Source organism: Crotalus tigris, unplaced genomic scaffold, assembly GCF_016545835.1.
Source record: "Crotalus tigris isolate CLP2741 ecotype Arizona unplaced genomic scaffold, ASM1654583v1 scf7180000024340.7048381, whole genome shotgun sequence".
In the NCBI taxonomy this organism is placed as follows: Eukaryota; Metazoa; Chordata; class Lepidosauria; order Squamata; family Viperidae; genus Crotalus; species Crotalus tigris.
In genome coordinates this window covers 2,500,998-2,526,191 of record NW_024100510.1, presented here as the reverse complement: position 1 = coordinate 2,526,191, position 25,194 = coordinate 2,500,998, and the positions used below count along the sequence as shown (strand labels likewise).

The 25,194-nt window shown below is 37.1% G+C and overlaps 1 protein-coding gene across 1 annotated transcript; it reads left to right on the top strand.

The window, feature by feature from the left end:
* The first annotated feature begins 55 nt into the window (after positions 1-55).
* Positions 56-24,225, top strand: SUCLA2 (succinate-CoA ligase ADP-forming subunit beta). Its single transcript, XM_039326184.1, has 11 exons — positions 56-160; positions 3,519-3,696; positions 10,806-10,905; positions 12,806-12,968; positions 13,481-13,609; positions 14,462-14,600; positions 17,751-17,912; positions 18,028-18,170; positions 19,184-19,304; positions 20,372-20,460; positions 23,435-24,225. The coding sequence occupies exons 1-11, from the start codon at positions 56-58 to the stop codon at positions 23,507-23,509; spliced, it is 1,404 nt and encodes a 467-aa protein (XP_039182118.1). The 3' UTR covers positions 23,510-24,225.
* The last annotated feature ends 969 nt before the right edge of the window (positions 24,226-25,194 follow it).

Here is a 25,194-nt window from a genome sequence, read left to right as displayed (position 1 = left end):
GGGCGGGCGGGGCTGTTCTCGAGAGCGGCGGGGCTCCGCTGGAAGGAGGTCAATCATGGCCGCTTCCGTGATCTATACGCGGATGGTCACCGCGGCCGCCCGGCAGCTGAGCTGGTGCCAAGGTGGCAGCAGCCACGCGAGTTTGAATGCTGCTGCCAAGGTGAGCGAGAGGGCAGTGATCCCTAGCAGGGAAGGGAGGGTCAGCTGCAAGAGATACACACTGCCCCGAGGCGCCCCGAAGGGGATCGGGTGCCTCCTTGCCTTGTCTCGCCTCCTTGCTTTGCAGCAAAAGAGCACACATGAAGGGCAACTGCTGCTCCGGCCATTCTTCCAACCCTCATCCTCTCCTCTTCGAGTGTCTGGCCGCTATGCTGGCTTATTTTAGCACCTCTCGGTGTTGGAAAGAAGAGTTGATGCAGATGAAAGCAGAGAGGGCTGGCCGGAATGGTGTTGGGGATCCTGCCAAGGAAAGTTCAAACTCTGAATTTCAGGTTGAAGAATAGTGAAGAGAGTTGGGATCACTTGGCTAAAGCAAGGTCACTCAGAAAGATCATGACATGTGTACTCTTTCACTATGCTTGTGGCATCATAAAGGGAAAAGCAAGGTACATTATCAAAGATTGCATTTATGTATTTTGGATGCAGGTTTTGCTTAATTACAAGTGGAACAGCTACAGTAAGGTCTGTATGAGCACTGAAATTCGATATCTTTTTTTGGAAAGAAATAAGATATTGATAACTCTTCTACACTTGAGGGATAACATTCTGGAGTGCTGTTGATTGTCATTGTGTATTGATAGTTGGGGGAATGTGTGTGGAACTTTCAGACATCTTTTTAAGTATACAGCCTTGAGATGAAGGTGCCTCCTTAGAACAATTCATATACTGCAATACTATAACTCACTCCTGTTAATAGATTCTTGTGACCATGTCTTTATTGAACATGCTAAGCTAATATTCACTGCTTTTGTAGGAAATGATATGTGAAACCTTAGGATAATCAGCTATCTTAGGGATACATTGAATCACATTTCAGTGAGTGAGATGGCAATCAGAGTTTAAGGGCTCCTCCCCTATAAACAAACATGCACATTGATTGCCATCACTGGAATCTGCTCTTCATAGGTTTATAGAACTGAATCTTGCCCCAGTCAAAAGAGATGCAGGCAGTCTTCATGTTGATGTTCAGGAGTCTGGAAAGAGCTGCCAAATTCTTGCTAAAGATTCTAGCCTCCGTCAATCAATAGTAAGCCATTACTGTACAAATGGAGATGTCAAGGTTCCGACTAATGAAACATTTCAAAGAACATCCAGGCATTGTTCATCCTAAAAAGTCTTTTTATTCATGTGACAAAATGTCGGCATGGCATGAAGAAGGGATGCTAAGATCTGAAATCTCCACCCCCCCAGCAGTTATTTTTGCTAGCATTTTCCCTCCCTTATTTTGCTGTCATGATTTATGTTCTCCAATTAGTTTGAAGGGCAAAGGCACAGTCCCAAGCTGGATCATAAGAACAGGAAGAAATTTAGGATAGCCACTTCCTAGAATCTTCTATGCTGTAATGCTAGCAAGATTCTGTCTATATGGTATGAGAAAATACAGAATTTTGGCCAGATTGTGTTACATCGTTCTTGGGCTAGGACTGATACTTACCTATTAAATATTTTACCTTTTAATACTTCTAGAAAAGGTCCTACTCTGGATGTTCAATAGGAATTAAGTTTCTTTTAGTCTTAACTCTTCAGTTTTGGGAATCTCTGTCATTAAGAAAGCCATCTCAATCTTGGCTGCCAGATGTTCAGTCAGTTCCTATACAGTATTTTGTCACTTTGCTATCTTAGCTGGGCATCCTAGGAAATTAACTCAACATCTAGTAGATGTTTCAAATGTTTCTGTAAGCTTTTTAATATTTTGTCAGCAAACTGCCAGAGACAAATGGCATGTGAATGAAATTGAATTAAATCTGATTTCTCTGAGGACAGTTAGAATGGTTTTGTAAAAAGGCATCTAGTTAGATTTTAGGGGATCTTAGAAATGTTTATAATTACCTAATCAGTAATTATGTCAGTGCTCTGGTTGATAAGAGAAATAGGGAACAATGTTACTGCAGTTAACATAGCTATTCTTTGGTGCATGTCAATCTACTTAAAGATGGTCCTGTGGTATAGAAACAACTGTCTGAGCTAAAGCACCCTGCTAAGTAGCTAAAAGCAAACCTGATTCAAATCCAATGAGATACAATGTAAAGCCAATTTAAAATGCTGTGGCAATATCCATTGCAAAACCAAATTTCTTTCTGCATGTGTTGTGACCTGAAATCGCAGCCTGTCACATTGTTTTGAGTTATGAGAGGTTTGACTTCTAGGCCTATCTATTCCCATTCCCTCTGAGGCTTGTTGAAAGGAAGGCTGACTCACCAAGAAGTTTTGTTTGTCCTGTTTTATTTATCCAACTGTTTTCAAAGACCTGTTTTCAACTGTAAATTTACTATATCCTGAATGATTAAGAAAGTGAAGGCTAGTTGAACTTACTTCAAGCAAGCTCTTTTTCCTTTGACCCCCAGATGCTCTACTCACAAGAAAACCACAAGACTTTCATCCCAAAGTCTACTCAGGAGGAGCAGCTGTCTAGGACACAAGTGGGCAATCTCCCATTCTCTCCATTATGTGAAAACTTTTGCCCACCAGAAATCAACACTAGGCACCATTCACTATTGCTACAACATCCCCATTACTTCGCATGTGTTCAGTATATCATAGAAACTCAACCAAAAGCTTCATTTTAAAGCTTTTAGGATGTTTTAATCAGATGATTGATGCATTTCAAAAGGAACATCTAGAAAGGGAAATATTTTGTCTCGTGGAAATGTACATGTAATTACCTTTTCAATAAACTGGAAAAGTTATTCATTACATCAGAGTAATTAGAATTACTATGTGTATGTGCGTTATGTATACATACATATGTCCGTACACAGATTCTTAACAAACAGCGCTGAAATATATGGAAAAGAAAAAAGGCATACAAGCAAATACAAATACAAGCAAATTTATCATATTGCCTCTTTCAGCCTTTCTCAAAAAACCTCCTTAATTCATATATTGATAGTTCATACATATCTGCAATCTATTTAATCCAGTAGATTCAATGTGCACAATTTATGTATAAAGAAAATAAAGAACTATAAGAAGTGGTAAAAGGCATTGTGAAAACTGGAACAGAAAAAAAAATATTCAAATTTTAAAGACCAAAAGATCAAAGTCCAAAAGCATTTAATCACATGATGGTTTGTAATCATAAATTGTTTATATGGGGCTTCAGTATCGGAAATGTTATATTTGAAGAAACAGACCTTTCATCTCAGCCTGTGAATTTCTATGAACCAGAGGTTTTTGATCCAGTTGGTAGTTATACACTATACTTCTGCAAAGGCCAGGCTGCTTAGTTATAAGAATAACGCTAAAGGATTAATTAAAAAATTTGTTCAGTTGTGAAAGCTGTGTTCTAATTTCCACAGGTCCTAGGTGGAAATCCAGTTTTATTTAATAGACGTGTATTTCAAGTTCAGCAACGAAGGAACTTATCACTACACGAATACTTGAGTATGGAATTACTGAAAGATGCTGGCATTTCTGTTCCGTACGGACTGGTTGCGCAGACACCAGAGGAAGCTTACAACGTTGCAAAAAAAATAGGTAAATGACCAAAGGGAATATGTACAGTAAAATTTATAGCTTGATGCAGTAACCTGTTTTCATTCTTCCAATGAGATTTGGGGCACTTCAAACATGTGTATTTATTTTAACCCCCACTCCAGAGTCTATCCATATGAATTATTTACATTGGAAACATGTAAATGCTTAGCTATTATAGTAGATGTTGGGAAGATGATGTAAATTTCAATAGTTCTTCAGGCTGGAATTAATTGGTATTAACAGATAAGTGCTACTAATTTTTTATATTTTATCCTGTATTATCTAATCACCTAATTAAAATTACTAAATGACCTAAAAATTAAAAATATTAATTAAAATTAAAAATTAAACAATACCCAATTTAAAAACTCCATTAAAAAGTAGCGCAGCTTTATGATAGCAGCTGTTTCAGCATAATAACCTTTATGATTGAGCTTCTTTACAGTTCAAGTGTTCATAGTGGCTATTAATTATTAAATTTTTATCCCACTTTTGTATATATAACTCAAGGCATACCCAATACTCCTCCTGCTGTTTTCCCCACAGCATCAATCTTGTGAAGTGATGGGTTGGGTTGAAAGATATAGTGACTAAAGTTAAGTTTAATTCATTCAGGTTTAGGGATTTTATTTTGCTACATTTCATGACTAAGCATACTCAGACAAATGTGAACCCTAATTACTTTTTAATTGGAAATGATGTCAAAAGGAAAGTCACTTTTTCTTCCAAAAGTGCTAAAATATTCTTGATTTTTAACGCTCAAACATCCTATGACCTCATGCTGAGCTTATCTAGAAGTGAAATGTTTGGTCTCAGCTGACTGCTTACTGACTGCATTTGTGATAGTAATCTCCTTTCACTAACATCTGTCCTATTGCACTTCTGACCTGTTTTAGTTAAAAAAAACAAACAGCAAAGTTACATCTTGAGAAACAAGTTCATAATCATTGGAATCTTTCTTGGTGTATTTTTTTGGCTTGACACCAAGGATACTTTACAACGATAAAAAGTTGATTTCATTTTTTTCTTCACTACGCAGAGGAGAGTTTCTGTCTGAGTGCATTATTTTATCACTGATTTTCAAAGCTAGATGTACAATTGCTATAGATTAAAAGATAACATGTGATTTTTTTTTTCAAAGATAATTTTTATTAAATTTTTAAAATTTTACAAAAACAAAAACAAAACAATCTTCCCCCCCACCTCCCCAACCCTCCCATTCCCACCCCCGATCTTCCCAGAGCTGAATATAGGCTTAATTAAAATTTAACCAAAAAATCTTAAGAAAAAAAAATATAAACCATAAATAAGTCTAGCATTAGTTAGAAATCTAAATACATTAATTAGAAAAATTATAAAATAATTAACAATAGTATATATATAAACAAAAAAAAAAATAAATGTTTAACAAGGAAAAGAATAGAGGAAGAGAAAAAATATAAATTATTAAAAAACTAAATAATATTTTTTTATATCCAACTTATATTGTATAAAATCTATCCATTTTTTCCATACTGCAACATACTTCTCTTGCGATTGATCCTTAAAGAAAGCCGAAATCTTTGCCATTTCCGCCAAGTAAGAAACTTTGAGAAACCACTCTTGCAGAGTAGGCAAAGATTCCTTCTTCCAACATTGCCCTACTAACAACCTTGCGGCTGTAATTAAATTTAACATCAATGTAATCTCCTTGATATCACAATCAATAACAATACCTAACAAAAACAATTGTGGGGTAAATTTTACCCTCCTTCTAAAAATTCTTTGGATATTCCACCATATCTTAATCCAAAAGGCTTTTATATTTTTACACGACCACCAGATATGATAATAAGTAGCATCCAGACATCCACATCTCCAACATTTAGGCTGTAAGTCAGGATACATACGAGACATTTTTTGTGGATCAAGGTGCCATCTGTAAAACATTTTGTAAAAATTCTCCCTTAAGTTCTGAGCTTGTGTAAATTTAACATTTCTCACCCAAATAGTTTCCCAAGTATCTAATAAAACTGGTTCACCAAAATTTTGTGCCCATTTAATCATACATTCTTTAACTAATTCTGCTTCTGAGTCCAATTCTACTAACACCCCATAAATTCTCTTAATGTGAGTTCGTCTTTGATCTTTTACTTGTTTAAAAAAATTCTCATCTTCTCTAAGCAAACCTACATTACAATCTACCTTCCATCTATCCACAATTTGTCTGTACTGAAACCATGAATATATAATATTTTCTTGTGCTAAATCTTCCACAGATTTTAACTGCCAATTTTTACCATCCCATCTAAGTAATTGTGCATAAGAAACACTATCCATCTTAACTCCTCTCCTTATCCCCTCTATCGCATGCCATGGTATGGCCCATAATGGAATTTTAGAATCAGTTCTATAATATTTCCTCCAGACCCAAAGTAAAGAAATCCTTATAATATGAGATTTAAAAACCCTGTCAACCTTTTTATTAAAAATTAAATAGGCATGCCATCCAAAAAGTAAATCCCACCCCTCCAAGAGGAGTGAGTATTTCTACATTTGTTAAATTAATCCAATCACTAATTAATGTTAAAACCACAGCATCATAATACAATTTCAAGTTCGGTACCTTGAGTCCACCTCTCTCATGAGTATCTTGCATAATTTTAAGTTTTACTCTTGGTTTTTTCCCTGCCCAGATAAATTTGTTGATACCTTTCTGCCATTCATTTAAGTTAACCTCATTCTTTAAAATAGGTACCATTTGAAATAAAAAAGAAACTTTGGCAGAACATTCATTTTAATCGCCGCAATTCTTCCCAAAAGGGATAATTGCAACTTCTCCCAATTTTTCAATTCTCTTTGTATCGTGACCCACAGCTTTTCATAATTATTTTTATACAGTTTTGCATTAGAGACAGATAAAATAACCCCCAAATATTTTACCTTATCAACAACCTCGAAATCTGTCAAATTAACCAAGGTCTGCTTATCAAGATTAGTCATATTTTTGGATAATATTTTAGTCTTATTGTTGTTAATTTTAAAACCTGAAACCTGTCCATATTGATGTATCAATTGTAATAACTCTACTAGAGAATGAATAGGTTGTGATAAGGTAACCACCAAATCATCTGCAAAAGCTCTTAATTTATATTCTTTTTTATTGACTTCTATTCCTTTTATTTGCTGTGATTCTCGAATTTTAATCAGCAATATTTCCAAAGTTAAAACAAACAGCAATGGTGACAATGGACATCCCTGTCTAGACCCTTTTTCTATTGTGAAAACCTCTGACAAACCCCCATTAACTATAAGTTGTGCCGTTTGTTTTTGATAAATAACACCAAGAGCTTGTAGAATTTTTCCTCCAAAATTCATTTTCTCAATTAATCTTAACATAAATTGCCAATTCACTTGATCAAAAGCTTTTTCAGCATCTAAAAATATCAATCCTGCGGAAACTTGATTATTTTTATCTAAGTATTCTAATAAATTAATAATTTGTCTGACATTATTCTTCATATACCTTCCAGTTATGAAACCTGTTTGGTCTGTGTGTATAACATGATGCAAAACCGTCATGAGCCTATTGGCTAAAATTTTCGCAAAAATCTTATAATCTACATTTAAAAGAGATATAGGTCTATAATTCTTTGGTAAAATAAGATCTTGATCTTCTTTTGGAATTAAAGATATAAAAGCTCTACCCCATGACGGGGGAATCTCTGAGCCCTGTAATATATTGTTAAAAAGTTTTCTTAAAGGTTGAACCATCTCATGTATCAAAGTTTTATAATAAATAGATGTCAGGCCGTCCGTGCCCGGTACTTTACCTAATTTTAATTCTTTAATCACCATCTCAATTTCATCATTAGTAATCAAACCATTAATTTCTTGTTTCTGATCTTCTGTTAATTTCGGGAAGTTGGCTTGATTTAAGTAGTTATCTATATCTAAAACCTGTACTTTAGTACTCTTGTATAATTTTTGGTAGTAATCTAAAAAAGATTTCTTAATCAACTCCTTCTGATATACCAATTTACCATTATAATTTATTTTATCTATAATTCTCTGTCTCTGTTTCTTTCTCAATTGATATGCCAACCATCTCCCTGGTTTGTTAGCATTACAAAATATATTTTGTTTCATATACAATAAATTAGTTGCAGTTTGGTCAGCCATCAGCATGTTAAATTGTGATTTAAGCAATTTTATAGATTCTTTAACCTTCTCATCTGTAGGATTTAAAATCAAAGTTTTTTCTTTTAATTTAATCTCATTTTCCAATTCCTTACGTTTCTGAATCTGCTTCTGTCTATAAGCATTATTCATTTGTATCAAAATCCCTCGCATAAAGGCTTTACCTGCATCCCATACCATAGACATTGAAGTTCCCTTATGCATATTTAAAACAAAATAATCCTTTAAATGCTCCTTTAATTTTTGGACATTCTTTTCTTGTCTAAATAAGTTTTCATTCATCCTCCACGATCTCCTCTCCTCTTTTTCATCGACCAACTCCATCCAAACTGGACTATGATCCGTCAATTTCCTAGGAAAAATGTTAACGTTCTTTACCCTAAAAAATAAATCAGTTGTGATCAAAAAGAAGTCAATCCTTGAAAAAGATTGGTGTCTGTCTGAAAAGAAGGTGAAATCTCTCTCCTCCTGATTGCGTTCACGCCAATAATCTCTCAGCTCCCAATCCTCTTTCAACTCAAAGAAGGCTTTAGGTAATTTAGCCTGTTTGAAAGAGATAGAAGATCCTTTTTTGTCTCTTTGAGTATCTAACACACCATTCCAGTCTCCCATTAATATAACAGATCTGTAATCCAACAAAGTTAATTTCTGATGTAGCAGTCTATAAAATTGTTCCTGTTGTTGATTTGGTGCGTACAATCCCACTATAAGTACTTTCTTACCATGTAAAACAATTTCAATCATAACATATCTCCCTTGAAGATCAGATTCTACCAAACAGGCTGATAAATTTTGCTTAACATAAATAACTACTCCCCCTTTTTTCCCAGGGGCAGAAGATACAAAATGAGATCCCAAGCGAGCATTAACTAGATATTTTTGATCTTTAAGTGTGATATGTGTTTCCTGCAAGCAAATAATATCATTATTGTGTTGCTTTAAGTAATGAAAGATTTTCTTTCTCTTTTGAGGGGAGTTAAGGCCATTAGCATTCCAGGTCAGGAACTTTACCATCTCCCTTAACCAGAAGCCTGGAGAAGACTGCTTGAAGATCTGCCATTGAGGAATGTGCTGCAGAACTCTTGGGTCTTGCTCCTCCCACCGGCAATGAAACAATTTCTTGAAGAGAATCTTTAACTTCTTTCTTCTGTTGTTCCTTTTCCTTACGTCTGTGTGCTGCACGGGTCATTCTTTGCTCTTTGATCTCTGTTTGTCGCGACCACTCCAGCTGTAGCTTTCCAGGAACCATCACACCTAATCCTTCAGACTGCTGTTCCACCTCTTTATCATCCAAACCTTTCTGCATCATAGATGATGGTGAGCCTGCTCCCAGGACCGAACTATAAAACTCCTTTGCTTTAGTGACTGTATTAAGCCTATAACGCGTCCCCGCATGGCTCACGACAATACCCATCGGAATCTCCCATCTAAATGGCATCATTCTTTTTTTAAGCTCATTAGCTAAAAAGGCAAAGTCTTTTCTCTTTCTTAAAATTTTAGATGGGATCTCCTTTAAAATAATAACATCTTGAGCAGCAATTTGGAATCTCTTATTATAGAAAGCTTGTATGATTTCATTACGCATAGATCGCTTTGCAAAATAAATCACCACATCTCTTGGTAAATTTTTTTGTTTTGCGACCCAAGAGTTAATTCTGTAGATTTTTTCAACTTCTCTAAATATCTCTTCTTTATTTCTATTCAAAATAACAGCAAGGTCATTTACCACAATCTCTGACAGGTCCTGCTGCATGTCCTCTTTTAGCCCCCTAATTCTTAAAGCATATTCCATTTCCCTATACTGAGACATAACAATGTCATCTTGTGAAATTTCCATCTTTTTTTCCATGCCTTCAAACTTGTCTTCCAGAATGTCAACCTTGTCTGCAACCTCTTCCACTCTAGAGTCTAGCTTCTCAACCACAGAAGCAAGTCCTGTTAATGCCATAACTATGTCTTGCCTCAGAATAGTATTGTTCTGCTCCAAAAGCTCCTTCATTTCCCCTTTAATTTGGATTTTGTTCTGCTCTAAAAGCTCCTTCATTTCCCCTCTAATTTGAGATACAGCATTTCCCATTATATCATTCATATCTTGTACCGTTATTGTTGGCAAAGGAGGAGAGGGTGGTGGTATAGTTTTAGGTTGTTGTGCCGGTAGAATCGCAGGAGAAGAAGCTACCTTTGGAACTGTGGAAACTGCTTGTCTCTTTGAAGCCATTTTTAAAAAAGAACAAAAGATCTTGTTTCTTCTTTCTTCCTTCTTAAAAAAAAGAAAAGCAATAAAAAATATCCTCAAAAAGAATAAAAAAAAACAAAGGAGAGTTTAAAAAATCTCAAATCCAGCTTTTAAAAAAAGGAAAAAAGTTTAAAAGAAAGCTATATAATCCATAACGTTCCGTTTGACTCACTTTCTTCCGGAAGAAAAAAAAAAAAAACTTTCAAATCACCATTTTACTTTCACTCTCCAGCCAAACAAAAAAAAAGTCAACCTAAACTAAAAATCAAATAAAAACCAATAAATTCAATCCTTTACCCAGCTCTGTCCGTTTTAAAAATAACTCACCAAGTTTCTTTAAGCACGGAGGTGATAGCAGCGTTTTACTTTGTTCCCAAAGGAACAAAGACAGCTGGGAGGCGGAGGCAGCCCGAACTCCAAGGGAGCTCTCTCTTTACCCCCCAAGAAAAAAATTCCTGGGGTGTTTGAGAGGCTCTACCTCTATTCGGGTGATTCTCTTCCCCCCCCTTCGCCCGGGAGGGGGATTTCGAGCCGCGGGACAGCTGGTATCTGCTGCACTCCGCGGTTCTCACGCTCTCCCAGGAGGACGGCTACAAGGTAGCCACCATCATCGACGCTATCCACCGGAAGAAGATAACATGTGATTTTTAATACTTAAATTAAGGTAGTCTTGCCTTATCCCTTTTTATTCTAGGTGCAAAGGATCTTGTTGTAAAGGCACAGGTTTTAGCAGGTGGCAGGGGAAAAGGAACATTTGAAGGTGGCCTTAAAGGAGGAGTGAAAATAGTGTTTTCGTAAGTATCAGAATCCAGTTATATTTCCTTTCTATCTCCTCTGATCTAAAACCAATTCTCACCTTTCCTTGGATTCTGCCATACTCCCAAGGGGGAGGGGGGATATGCATGCGGGTTTCTTGCTTTCATTTCCTCTATTCACTACAATGTAACCTTTTGTTTATTCGCCTTCGTGTCTGCTACCCATTACGATGTAACAAATTGCCTCCTATACTATGCATCCCTCTGAACTTCTCCTTCCTACCGGGCAGCTAGGAAAAGGGGGGGGGGAGATGCAAACCTCCGGGACCTGGTTTATTTCTCCATCCTCAAAATGAGGTGTGAAGAGCTGTGGAATGATGGTGCACAAACGGAGCCGGACTGATGTTATCTTTCCTTTCCCATCGATGGATTTAACACCTGGGATTTGCTGGTCTGAACCGCCCGGATGAACTGTGGGGTGGTGTTTGCTTAGGGACACTTTAAAATATCAATCTGTAAGCGAATCCCTCAGATCCTGTCTAGTATGCCTGCTATCAACTACTCTTAATAAAAGTTCCTGTTGGAAGAAATTGTTTCCAAGAGTTCTGTTTTCTTAAGATGTGGATTGAAGTGGGTCCTTACAGTAAGTTAAACCAATAGAACAGGGGTGTCAAACAAAATTTCATCGAGGGCTGCATCAGCATTGCGGTTGTCCTTGGGGGCCCGGGCAGGTGTGACCTGGATGTGGCTGGAGTGGGTGTGGCCTACTGGATGGGCGTGGCGAGCTCTTCATCATTCATGTCAAGGGTGCCTGTGGGGCCCTGGGCAGGAGTGGGACAGATCTGAGGGTCTCTGGCAGAAGGGGGTGGGACTGGGGCAAGCGCCAAGGCATGGTCCACTGGAAGAGCCTCACTGTTCCTCTCAGGCCATGCAAGGGGGGGGGCTGGATGGTGCTGCGGGCTTCCCGGAGCCAGGCAGCACAAATCCGAAAAGAAGTGCGACGCCACCCAGCTCCCAGCCTGCCCGGTTTCAGCAGGCAGCAGTGCGCTCTCCTCACAGTGTCGAGAGGCTGAGCCGGGCAGTGCGAAGCTCTCCAGCTTTGCACCTTGCTGCCTGCTGAAATCGGGCAGGCTGGGGGCTGAGCAGTGGCGCGTTTCTTTTTGGATTCATGCCGCCTGACTCAGCCTCTCGGTGCTATGAGGACAGTGCCCCACTGCCTGCTGAAACCCCTCCCCCGGAGCCCATCAAGTCGGATATGTGAAGTAGGCGAATGCCATTTGCTGGCCACTTCCAGGCAATGGTGCATTTCTTCATTCCTCACAAAGGGTGACATCTCCCTAGGGGGCGGGGCCAATGCGGCAGGGGCCAGTCCCTCGCTGTTTCCAGACGGCCTTGTGGAGCTAAGACTGAATGCATTTCAGCATAGATGGCCACCACAAAATTGTACATTGGCTCCCGGGCAGCCTGGGCCGGAGCCAAGGCAGCGGGGGCCATTCCCTCAGTCTTTCCAGGAAGGCTTCCCAAGCCACATGAAACCACGTCACAGACCGCATCTGGCCCTTGGGCCTTGTGTTTGATATGTCTGCAATAGATTGATGCTATTTTAGATCTTATAAATCTACTACATTCAGACATTTGCTTGAATTATTTCAATATCAGAATTCTAATCATGTTGGTTATTTGAAAAATGGACTGTAAGAAGAGTAATGCTGGATATGACCTATCTACATAATTCTCATTCAGAATCCAAGTGCCCAGATAATGCCTGTGGGATTGTTTACAGAGGGAACCTGAGCAAATCTTTCCACTTACAATTCTGACTAACTGGTTTTAAGAGATTCTCTGAATCTAGTGATTGAGGTTTACATCTAGAATGTGGTTTCTAAAATTACAGTATTTTTATTTTCCTCTATCTTTAATACTTGATTTTTTTTTTTAGTCCAGAAGAAGCAAAAGAGATATCTTCAAAAATGATTGGGAAAAAGTTGTATACCAAACAAACAGGAGAAAAGGGCAGGATATGCAATCAAGTATTTATTTGTGAACGCAGATATCCCAGGAGAGAGTACTATTTTGCCATAACCATGGAACGGTCATTTCAGGCAAGTGTATCTGCTAAGTACAGACACCTCCTCCTCAGTTACTCTGTAAAAATATTTTGCTATGTAAAAATATTGTTCCATAATCAATCATATAATTTCCAGCTTTCTTTAATATATTTTTATCTTATAGAATTAAATGTAATAATATAAAAATGATACCTTGCTTGCCACTTTTGGGTCATGGCTTGTAAAGAATTTGAGGGCTGGTTGGAAGTATGTGGGTTGAAAGTATTTGTCTTCTGGATCAAAGCAGTTTTGCGTAAAATGAAAACTATTAAAGCTGCTCGGAATTTTTGCCTGTATGTACTGCGCTACAAGTTGATATCAGACTGTTATTGCTTTGACAGTCTGCATTTACCCTCAATAGTTACCATTAATATATAGCTCTGTTTTCTGGAACCCTATTAAAAAGCTTTTGTTCTAACCAGAGGCTAAACAGAGTATGAATGCGGTTTCTGGTTTTAAACAGTATTAATGTAGTACTAATTTGCTAAAACATTTCCTCTTTTCAGGGGCCTGTTCTCATTGGCAGTTCTCAGGGAGGTGTCAATATTGAAGATGTGGCTGCTGAGAATCCTGATGCAATCGCAAAGGAACCAATTGACATTGTAGAAGGCATTAAAAAAGAACAAGCCATCAGGGTAATGAAATGTCCCTTGTTGCTCAGTGGCAGCACATGTATAACACAAGTGGTACAACCTGTTGAACTGATAAAAATGTATTGGATGGATGCCCAGGGAGACGTTCTACTATGGGAAGGAAGCTGCAATATAGATTATTGTAATTTGTCCTTAAATAGACTATGTTGAAACAATGTATGGCCTATTTTGTTTTGCAAGTGGGTTTTGTTGCATAACATCCTGTTATTTGACAGAAATGCAGTATGAGAATTTCAAGAATATATTAAATGTTTTTAGTGCCATCATGTTTTAATAAGAATCAGGTCTTCAGTCCATCTGCCTTAATGTTGTCTATATTAATTAGCAGTTGCATCACTGTCATAATTCACTAGCTCTCAATATATAATGGAAGATTTGCATGCATTCTGGAACTTTTTAAAAATTGCAATTTAAAAATAAATAAGAATTGAGTTAGGAACAAAGACAAAAATGTTAGTTTAATCTTTCTTTGGTTTGTTAGTTACACAATGCTCAAATCAAAACTATACTACAAGTGGATTTTTCTTTTTTTTTTCCCCACCCCCGAAAGGAATTACTGGATGTTCACTGAGGATCACAGCACAAATTCACGGAAGTAAAGGCTTCATGTTTTACATGTGAATGTATTGCTTTCATTAGGGTTTTTCCAAAATTTTTGAAATGTAACAGGAATTTTGGCAATATGGCTCATCTATGGGAAGAGCAGAGGGCCCCTCACTGCAGATAACATTTATTGTTGAGTGTCCCAGATGTATGCTATGCATATTTATTTGTAGTATAAAATAATGCAGTAGTTGGTTCCTTACTTTCTTCCCCTTTTATTTTCTTTTTTAGCTAGCCCAGAAAATGGGATTTCCTGCTAATTTGGTAGATGAAGCAGCTGAAAATATGATTAAGATATACAACCTGTTCATTAAATTTGATGCCACTATGGTAGAAATAAATCCAATGGTTGAAGATTCAACAGGGATTGGTACAGTACTTTCTCATGGATTTCTTTGATATGGTAATATGTAAAAGTCTTAAGTTTTGGTATTTAAGTTCCAGTTTCACTAAAAAGGAAATTATGAACAATAAAACTTACTTGGGATATCATGGTATGTCCATATTGCCACTCAATCTTCACAATGTTATTCTTATAAAATGCTGCATATCATTAGTATTCTAGAATGTGTTGGGACCAGTTTACTGCACTGCGGTTAAGTATAAGACATGGCTTAGCATTATATGGGGCTCAATCTATGGTTCTTCAGCAAACTATGCCACATTTTTAAAAAATGTTCATCACAAGCATGGAATCTTTAAAAAGCATAGAATGCTTAAAAGCAAATCATGTCAAATCAATGCTGCCTCCTTTTCTTTGGCCATCATAGGAGTCCTATGGTATAATATATTTTGATTTTGGCAAAGTTGTTAATATTCTTTTTAACAAATTAGTAAAATATAGAGAAGATTGTACAATTTTATGGAGATATTTATCTGTCGTAATTGTTTGATGGACTGTATTTGCACTGAATGCTCCTCAGTGAGTCTGATCTATTTGGAAGAAGTGACAAATGAGATGCAACATAGTGTTTACTAACTTTATATCAGTTTTGGATAAAGAAACATAGAAAATGAAGCACAATAAGGATGGTGGATGCATAAAATGCAGAAAGATTCTAGAGTTGTAGACCAAAGCTAAATACAGATCAGTTTTGTTATAAGCATTATCCAGCAGCTAAACTGGCAAGAAACATAGTGTCCAATTCACAAGGAATAATAGTCACTTTATCACTTTATTCTACTTTGGTCAGAGCTCACCTGGAATTCTGTGTTCAGTTGTAAGCACTGCAGGTTAAGATGGGTGTTGACAAACTGAAATGTATCCAGAGAAGGGTGATTGATGAGGTGCTTGGAGACCAAATCCTATGAGGAAAGGTTGAAGGAGTTGGTACGTTTAGTCGGGAGAAAGGTCAATAAAGAGGTGACAGGACAGCCATCTCCAAATACTGAAAGCTGTCACAGATGAAGGAACCAATTTCCTGGCTCCAAATAGTGGGACTGGAGCCAGTGGGTTTAGTCAATCCCTCCAAAAGGATTTAGATAAACTACTTCTTATAATTAGTAAGCATCTGAACACCAAAGGTTGCTGACCCACAATGATCCCTCGCCTTATTCCATGTTTATTAAAATGGTCATGAGTTTAATGTCCTCTAGAGCAGGGCTTTTCAACCTTTTCACCAATTGTACCACTTTTAGGATATGGCAATATTAGAGTACCACCTGGCAAGGTGTCAAAAACTTGATGACCAAAAAAACCAAAAAAAACCCGTTCAAAGTTACAATTGCACTGAAATGACTTATGACCATTTTTCACACTTATGACCATTGCAGCATGCCCAGGGTCATGTGATTTATATTTGGATGCTTGGCAACTGATTCATATTTATGATGGTCACAATGTTCCAGGGTCATGTGATCCCCTTTTGCAACCATTTGCCAAGCAAAGTCAATGGCAGGGCTGCTGGTGGCCTAGGGCTAAGGCGGGTCTTCCCTCCCTCCCTCCTTCCCTGCCTCCCTCTTTCTCATTACCATCTCCTTCTGAAGGAAGAATTTGAAACACTCCCCCCCCATATTTTCTCTCTTCCATTTATTCATCAAACAAAGAAAAACCTCCGGAAACAGAAAAGGCAAGCTGCTGAGTAAACTAACGTAGAAAGGCCCTTTAAGAATTAACTACTGGCTAGAAAAGAAAGTTAAGGAGCCGGCAGCCGGCACTTAAGAAAAAAAAATGTAAGTACTGGCTAAGGCAGCCTCGCCAAATGCTCCATTCATAAGTAAAGGAATGCTACAGACAAAATCCATTCAGGAGAAAAATACTTCAAAATCCCTTGCAGCAAAACTTACAGGTAACAATAGCAGAGCAATAGAAGCTAACACGAGACATCAGCCAAATAGAAATTGCCAAACACTCCTTAAGAACACAAACCCCTCATTGCACAAATCCCAGAACTTCAAAGTCACAAAAGCACATATGAATCCTTCCACTCTCCATCTCCCTCCCTCCGTGTCTCACCTCCAGCTGATGCTACCTTTCTTCATTCCTCGTGGAGGGCAAACCCCTCCCCTGCTGCATTTCTTGCCTATTTGTTGCTGCCAGCACAGGTGGCTGCCACCGAAGTTGTAGATAGGCTCATGGCTGGCCTGCTTGATCTCCTCCCCCCCCCACCCTCCTCCTTCCCCTTCAGTGCAGCTAGAGCTGACTCCACCTCCTTCCAGGGCTGCCTCTTTTTTTCTCTCTCCCTCCCACACTGCCTCCTTTTATAGCCTCTCCTGTCTCCACCCCCGCCTCCTCTTTTCTCATGGGGGAGGGTGAGCCAGAAGTGAGCCTGGGGCCTTTGCCTTGCTCCAGCCACTCTGCAGCTCCGGAGGTCTCGCTCACAGAAAGTCCTTGCCTGCGCTGGCTCTTTCCCTCCTCCACTACACTTGGCTAGGCAGGGATGCGTACCACCTGCCACTCGTTAATGTACCACAAGTGGTACATGTACCACCGGTTGAAAAGCCCTGCTCTAGAGGTGCCCTGGTTCCTCACTCTCACCACTGGACTAAACTTTAGGAGAATGACGTGATGATACAGGCTATTTGTTGATGAAACAGACTGCCTCCAAAAGGATCGGATTCTAGATCTACATACATTTGAATTCAAGCATTGATGGCTATCTCCTAGTATTGTTCTAGTAGAAGAATTTACTGAATCGATGCCCTTCTAATTCCATGATTCTTTGAATTCAATCATTTAGAAGTTAGCCTACTTGGGTCTCTAGAGTATTATGGGATAGAAAAGGAGGAAGGTGGTGGGAATCTTGCCACAATCTTGCCCAGTATTTTTTTTTTAAATAAAAAGTTAAAAACAAACACAAAAACTCAGGAGAACAGGTACTTTACAATGTGGAAGGCAGACATGTTATTACACTGACTCATTAGATCACAAAGAATGCAGTTTTCTGTCATTTTGCAGAACTGCATTTAGTAGGGGGAAATGGTAGTGTGACATCACACCTAACTTCCAGAACGTATTTTTCTAGGAGAAGTTTAAGTTTTAGTGCTAAGGGATCTAAACAAAATTTGTTTGTCTTCCAAGTGATGTGTATGGACGCAAAGATAAATTTTGATAGCAATTCGGCTTATCGTCAGCAGAAAATCTTCGACCTGCAGGACTGGACCCAGGAAGATCAGAGAGACAGGGATGCAGCAAAAGCAGATCTCAGTTACATAGGATTAGATGGAAGCATTGGATGCCTGGGTATGTTTTGCTTATCCAATATTGGAAGCTCAAAACAAGGTTGCTCTGGATTGTTGGGATTCTTTTTTATCCTCACCCTTTGTCTTTCTCTCTGCCCACCCCACGTTCACTCAAGTGAACGGAGCTGGTCTGGCAATGGCTACAATGGATATAATTAAACTTCATGGAGGCACTCCAGCAAATTTTCTTGATGTTGGAGGTGGTGCTACAGTGCAACAAGTAACTGAAGCCTTTAAACTTATAACTTCAGATAAAAAGGTATGAACAGAATCTTTGATTTATTTCATTGTTTTTTTAAAAACCTCTTTTTGAGCTGAAGGACCCAAATGCTAGTGTATCATAAATAAGGAGCTATTGAATATTTATAGATCACAATCTTACATACTATATTCTCATATTCAGAAACAAGTCTCAAAAAGCTTTCAGTATGCTGTCTACTAAAAAGTGTGCACAGGCTTATAGTCTTGCACAAAAAAATTGTATTACTGTTTATTAATTATTAAAAGTTTAGTTTGAATATTTGTAAGACATTCACTATTTTCACTTGTGCATGATATCCTCTTTGTGAGGAAGCCAGTTTTGAAGTTCCTTATGTCCTTGTTTTGCCAAGGCCTTTAGCTAAATGCAAATAAATTTCTTTTATCTATAAATTTATGTAGTATAATGGCAAAATGTATACATCTAGCTTCCTGGCAGCTTCCCATTCAATAACTGACTAAAGCTAGTTCTGCTTAGCTTTCATTAATTTGTTGTAGCTTTTACTACCTGCTTTTTCTAAACCTAAATAGATGCCAATACTTTCATATCATCTATATACTACTAAAACTCTTGATCCCGTAACCTTTAACTGGGCAAAGTTTAACAGTGAGAACAATCAACCAGTGGAATAGCTTGCCTTGAGAAGTTGTGGGTGCTTCATCCCTGGAGGCTTTTAAAAAGAGACTTTCATGTATAATTGAAACATTTACTCTCTGTTAGAATAAAAGACTTATCAGATAATTACCTCCTCCCCAATTTCCCTAGTCTGGATAGTGACCTTGCTTTAAGGAGGAAAAATCCAAATAAATAACAGTTTTAAAAAAGGAGCAATTTGAATCTTTTAAGTCTTACTCCATTATATAGAAATCAATCCATTCCTACCAATGTGAATGATAGATGTGTGAATATTATACCGAGAGTAATTTAGTTGTTTACGTTCCAAAAATAGATTAAAACAAAGAACTTTTAATAGTTCTTCAGCTTATGATGATATGTATTACTTATTTACATAGGTTCAAGCTATTCTAGTAAATATTTTTGGTGGCATTATGCGGTGTGATGTGATTGCCCAAGGCATAATAATGGCAGTAAAAGATTTGGATCTAAAAATACCTATTGTTGTGCGGTTACAAGGTAAGCATTCCAAACATGGTTGAATCCAAAACTGTTGAGTGACCTCTGTTTTTTTCATCCATCCATTGATAGTAAAAAAAAAAAAAAACCAAAATCTTAAATCTATTGAAATAATAACATTCATATGTTAAAAAGCTATATGGATCTGGAGCAATTGCATTAGCTCTTTACTACATGCAGTATTACACTCTGTCATCCACCCACCCCCAATATCTTTGCTTTGAAAAGAGCAGTTATCCAGTGAGATCTAGTTATGTTTGCGAGCACTTTTTCTCAGATAACTTTAGTATATGTCCCTGGGTGGGATGGGCACACTTAGTTCTAGTATTGAACTGAGAACAATTGAAAATTCTGTTGGGAATTTTCCACTATTCATGCTTGAGCTTGTTTCTGCTAATAGGCAGGTACAAGCTTTGTGCTCAATTAAGCTGTTGATTATTGGTCTGTATCTAAAAACCAGGCTGGAATGATAATAAAGCGGTTTAATTCAGAAAAGCATTCTTGACAGAGGCTTGATATTATAGTCAACTCCCAGAGCAGTGGTTCTCAACCTGTGGGTCAGGACCCCATTTGGGGTCGAACGACCATTTCACGGGGGTCGCCAAACAACGCAGTCCGCCATTTTTTCCCCCTTTTCCTTAGCTGTGCTACTCCCTTTTATTCTATTGGCTTTTGAAAGCCAATAGAATAGACTCTCTTGAATAGAGTCTAATTCTATTGGCTTGTAAAAGCCAATAGGAATTGTCCAGGCTGCCCTGCTGAGCCCGCCAAAAGTCCCATTCTGCAAACAGTGCTGCACCAGTTGAGTAGTCCTTGACTTACGACCGGCTGAGTAGTCCTCGACTTACGACCGGTTGGGGGTCGCGGCATTAAAAAGGTTGAGAACCACTGTCCTAGAGCCTTACAGGGCTATAAATCATGGGAAAAATCAGTGGGAAGGAAGGAATGGTGTGGCAGCTGCTCCAAAAAAAAAAAAAAAAAAGACCATTCTGTGGTATGAATGTTACATATTATTGAAATTGAGAGAAGTGATATTGTAATCCTGAAGCAACCATATAATTATGCAGGTACACGAGTTGATGATGCCAAAGCTTTAATAACAGACAGTGGTCTGAAAATACTTGCTTGTGATGACTTGGATGAAGCTGCTAAAATGGTAAGTGAAAAAGTTTCCATATATTTTTTAGCCACTGGTTCTTACCACAAGATACTCTCAACAGTTGTTATATACACATATAACACATATAACATATTTGTGTCTGTTCTTTGTAAAATCCCATTACTTTTACATCTTTTTCATATCTTGTTTGAATTTGCAAATATGACCACCATGTTAAATCAATACCATTTTGTTGAAGATCTTGCCTATCTTTAAGTTTTCCTTCTTTATCTAAAATATCTTTATAGACTACAAGTTTATCATAGTTAATTAAGTTCGGATACGCAAATGCTTCCATTGTTGAAAGCCACTCAGGTATTTTCATATACATTTTATTTTTAATTCTCTCCCACTCTGAGAGTAGTACATTCCTTATAGCATGAGTTTGAAAGTATTTATGTACTTTATTTTTCTCATACCATAGGAAAGCGTGCCAACCCAGTTGCAAATCATGTCCTTTTAAATAAAGAAGTCGTTTATTTCTCAGTGTGATCCATTCTTTAAGCCACAACAAAATAGTGGCTTGGTAGTAGAGTCTCTAGTCTGGGAGCCCAAAGCCCCCTCTGTCTTTTGATTCTTGTAACAGCTTAATTTTAATTCTTGTTTTTTCCCCTTGCCATATAAATCTCATTATGGTTGCATTTAAATCATCAAAAAATTTCTGGCTTAGCTTGACAGAAACCATCTGAAATAAAAATAGCAGTTTAGGTAAGTTATTCATCTTGACAGTCACTATCCTTCCTAATAGTGATAGTTGAAAATTCTTCCACTTCTCCAAATCTGTTTTTATTTGTTTCAATAGTCTTTCATAGTTGTCTTCTTTTATTGTTGTATATTTTGATGTTAAATAAATACCTAAATATTTAACTTTTTGGGCTATCCGGAGATTCGTTTTTTTCACAAATTGAGCTTTCTGTTTTTCTGTTAGATTTCTTGTAAGTACTTTAGTCTTTTCCCTATTTATTTTCAACCCAGCCACTTCTCCAAATTCCTCTATTTTCTGCAATAGTTTAGTGGCTGTTCCCAAAGGCTCCTCCAAGATAAAGACCAAATCATCTGGAAAAGCTTGTAATTTATATTTCTGATCTTTTATCTCCAGCCCTTTGATCTCCACATCTTGTCTAATATTCCTGGCCAACACTTCCAATGTAAGAATAAATAACAAGGGAGACAATGGGCATCCCTGTCTTGTGCCTTTTTTAATATTGAAGTTATCTGTATAGTCTCCATTTAAGAGTATATTTGCTGATTGTTTATTGTAAATTACTTGAATTGCATTTATAAAATTTTCACCAAAATCCATCACTTGCAGCCGATGAAACATAAATTGCCAATTAAGATTATCAATGGCTTTTTGTGCATCCAAAAATATCAGTGCCATTTGTTTCCCCGGATGTTTTTCATAATATTGTAACACATTTAAAATAATTCTTAAATTATTCTTTATCTGTCTTTTAGGCAGAAAACCATTTTGATCTGAATGTATAAATTCATTCAAAATTTTCTTCATTCTTTCCGCTATTATTGCTGTAAATATTTTTAGTCCACATTTAATAGTGATATTGGCCTATAGTTTTTAATTTGTGTGAGATCAGTATCATCTTTAGGTATAAGGGAAATATTGGCTTCTGTCCAGGATTTTGGTATTTTCATCACTGAAAAAGTTTCATTACAAAGAACTTTCAATATCGGGATTATTATATCTTGTAATGCTACATAGAATTCCGCTGGGAGACCATAGGGGCCCCGGAGTTTTACCCTTTTTTTGTCTTTTTATAGCCTCTGTAATTTCCATTGTTATTTTCTCATTCAACATATGTTGCATGTTCTCTGGTATCTTTGGGAGGTTTGCTTTTCTTAGATATTCCTGTATTGCCCCCTTAGAAACCACCTCCGCCTTGTAAAGTGTCTCATAATAGGTTTTAGCAATTTTTTTCAATGTGTCATTATGACAATGTATTTCGCCTTTTGAATCTTGTAATTTACCTATCAGGGTTTTTTCTCTTTCTTTTTTCAGTCTATATGCAAACCATCTTCCTGGTTTGTTGGCATTTTCAAAGAAATTCTGTTTTGAGTATTTTATCTGTTGTGCTCTTGTCTCCATCTCCAATAAGTTTAGTTTATGTTTTATTAATTCCATTTGTGTCTTCAGCTTCTTCTTTTGTGGATCATTTTGTAACTCAAGTTCTAAATTCCTAAATTGTCCTTTCAAATTAAGCTGTATTTGTCTCTTTTCTTTATTCTTTTTAGCAAGGTAAGTTAAAGCATATAAAATATGCTTTCGCGGTGTCCCAAAGATTTTGAATAGAGGTTTCTTCTTTCTTATTTATTTTTAAAAATTCCATTTCTTTCATTACAAACTATAGAAATTCTTTTTCTTTCAATATTGATTTATTCAATGATCATCTTAATTTTTTCCTGGTTCCTTTCAAAGTCATTTTAATTGGATTATGATCAGCCCAAATATTAGGTTCAATTTCCACCTCTTGTATCATAGTCTTTAAATCATATGAAGTCCATATCATATCAATTCCTTCAATATGATTTGTGTGGAACATGAAAATATCTGAAGAGTAAAATCAGTTTAGATAAGTCATTGAAGAAATGATATTTGGGCAGAGAAAAAGAATGGGTGAATCTCTGATGTTGAAACTGGCATCTCATTATAAGAAATATAACTTGAACTTAGATACAGATCCCATGACTATATATACATCTCAGAAAACTACGGGAAACCCACTGGTCATCATATTGGCCTAATGGGTAACCTCTTTGATGCAGCTACTTTACTGAATCTGTTTAGGTACCTACCTGAAAGGGGACTTTTATGGCTACCGTTCAGTTTGTAATAACTTGAGTTTGATTGAAAAGTGGGCTTACAACTAATATAGGCTCACTAGTATTGCATGTAAGATAAAGTATGTATTACCTCAACTTTTCCTGAAAATATTATCTCTGTTTTGTCTTCCAGGTTGTGAAACTTTCTGAAATAGTGACCCTAGCAAAACAAGCCCAAGTAGATGTTAAATTTCAGTTGCCAATTTAGTCTGATATATAGTTACTATCCCTCATCCTTCATCATGTTTTTTTTTCTTAAATGCTTTTCTTCTCCCCTCCCCAACTTTTATGTATGTCTGCATTTGATGTGTAGTAGTTTTAATGACCACATACAGGTTTCACTTTTCTATTAATAGAATGTTTATTGTAAAAGAATGGCTTGATGCCAATTACTTAGTTACAGATCTTAGTTCCTTAAATTTCCAAATGCAGACTGAGCAGTTCTTAATACATCTGTTGTAAACAAAAACATACAGATTTGTTTTTTTCCAAATATAAGTTTGATGTGAATAGGATTTTCCCTTTGCCTTTCTGATAATTAACCAAGTGATAAGACTGTTGAGAGTAGATATGAGCAGTTGCAATTGAAGCATTCAACAGCTGCTGAGGAATAATTCAGGAAGCACAAGAATATTAGAATATTTTGATTGGCATATACAGATAATGCATTACCTATTGAAGATATTTATATTCTGCAGTACACTGAATAAATGGAGCATCTCACTTACTATTTATGGACAGCGTATCTCTCCAGTTATTGTTTTCTGAAGCAACCACTACAGGAAATACTGTAACATGTAATTCTTAATTTCTGGTACTTATTTAAAAGTATCATGGAGTTTTCTGTTTGTAAACAAATAAAATTTATTTATATCTTAGTGCTGAGTGGATATGATATAAAGTAATAAAGTTTTAAAAGCTCAACGTTGTTCTTAATCTGATTTTTTCAGCATCCTTTCATTGCAATGAAATTTGCAAGCAGATAATTTATCTAACTATAATGGGATTAGAGCCTGACTTCTCTGGACCTCCTTTCAGTTGACTTTGAATGCAACAGACACAGTTTTACTTTGGACTTCACCCCGAATGATAAAGTCCTTTGTTTGCAAAAGCAGCACAGACAATTGATGTAATTGATGACACTACATCACTTCGATCAATATGTGTTATCTTTTATGAAAAAGATATAAACATGTAATAATATCAATCATCACCTTTTCCAGAATAGCCGTGTTTTCTACAGCTCTCATTATATTATCTTTGACATATTACAAATATGTCTTTATGAGAAAGGAATGGAGGAGAAGGAAACATTTCTACAAATTTGTTCAAAATAAGACTATTATAAACCCTTATACGTTTTTTGTAAGAAAACAGTGGAATATGATAAATCATCTTTTGGGATGCCTATACCTTTTAATATATGGGCATAGAAAAATATGTGTATATTTGCATTACTTCTCACCATTGTACACGGTAGTTTGCATTAATCTGCACTTTCGGAAGCTGGAGGTGTCCAGAAGAGAAGAGGAGGGGCGAGAGAGGAGAGGATATAAAAGGTAGTTTGGTGGCAAAGATGCCAGCGGGGGGCTGCCCCCGCCCCGCCCCCCTGGACACACAAAGAGGCAGCGAGCACCCAGCACCCCTGCTGAGCATCTCTGCTGACCACTGAGGAAGAAAAAAGGTAAGTGAAGCGCTTCCCTTTCCCCCAGAACACCAGCGCTCATGTGCTCCCTGTCTTCTCCGTGCACCCCCTATCCCCAAACCACAAAACCAGTCCATGATATATGTGTTTAAAAAGTGCAAAGGGTGTAAAAATGATGTTTGTGTGAGCATTTGGGCATTAAAAATAAGCACTTTGAACTATTGGAGATATAGGAAAATTATTTTTGC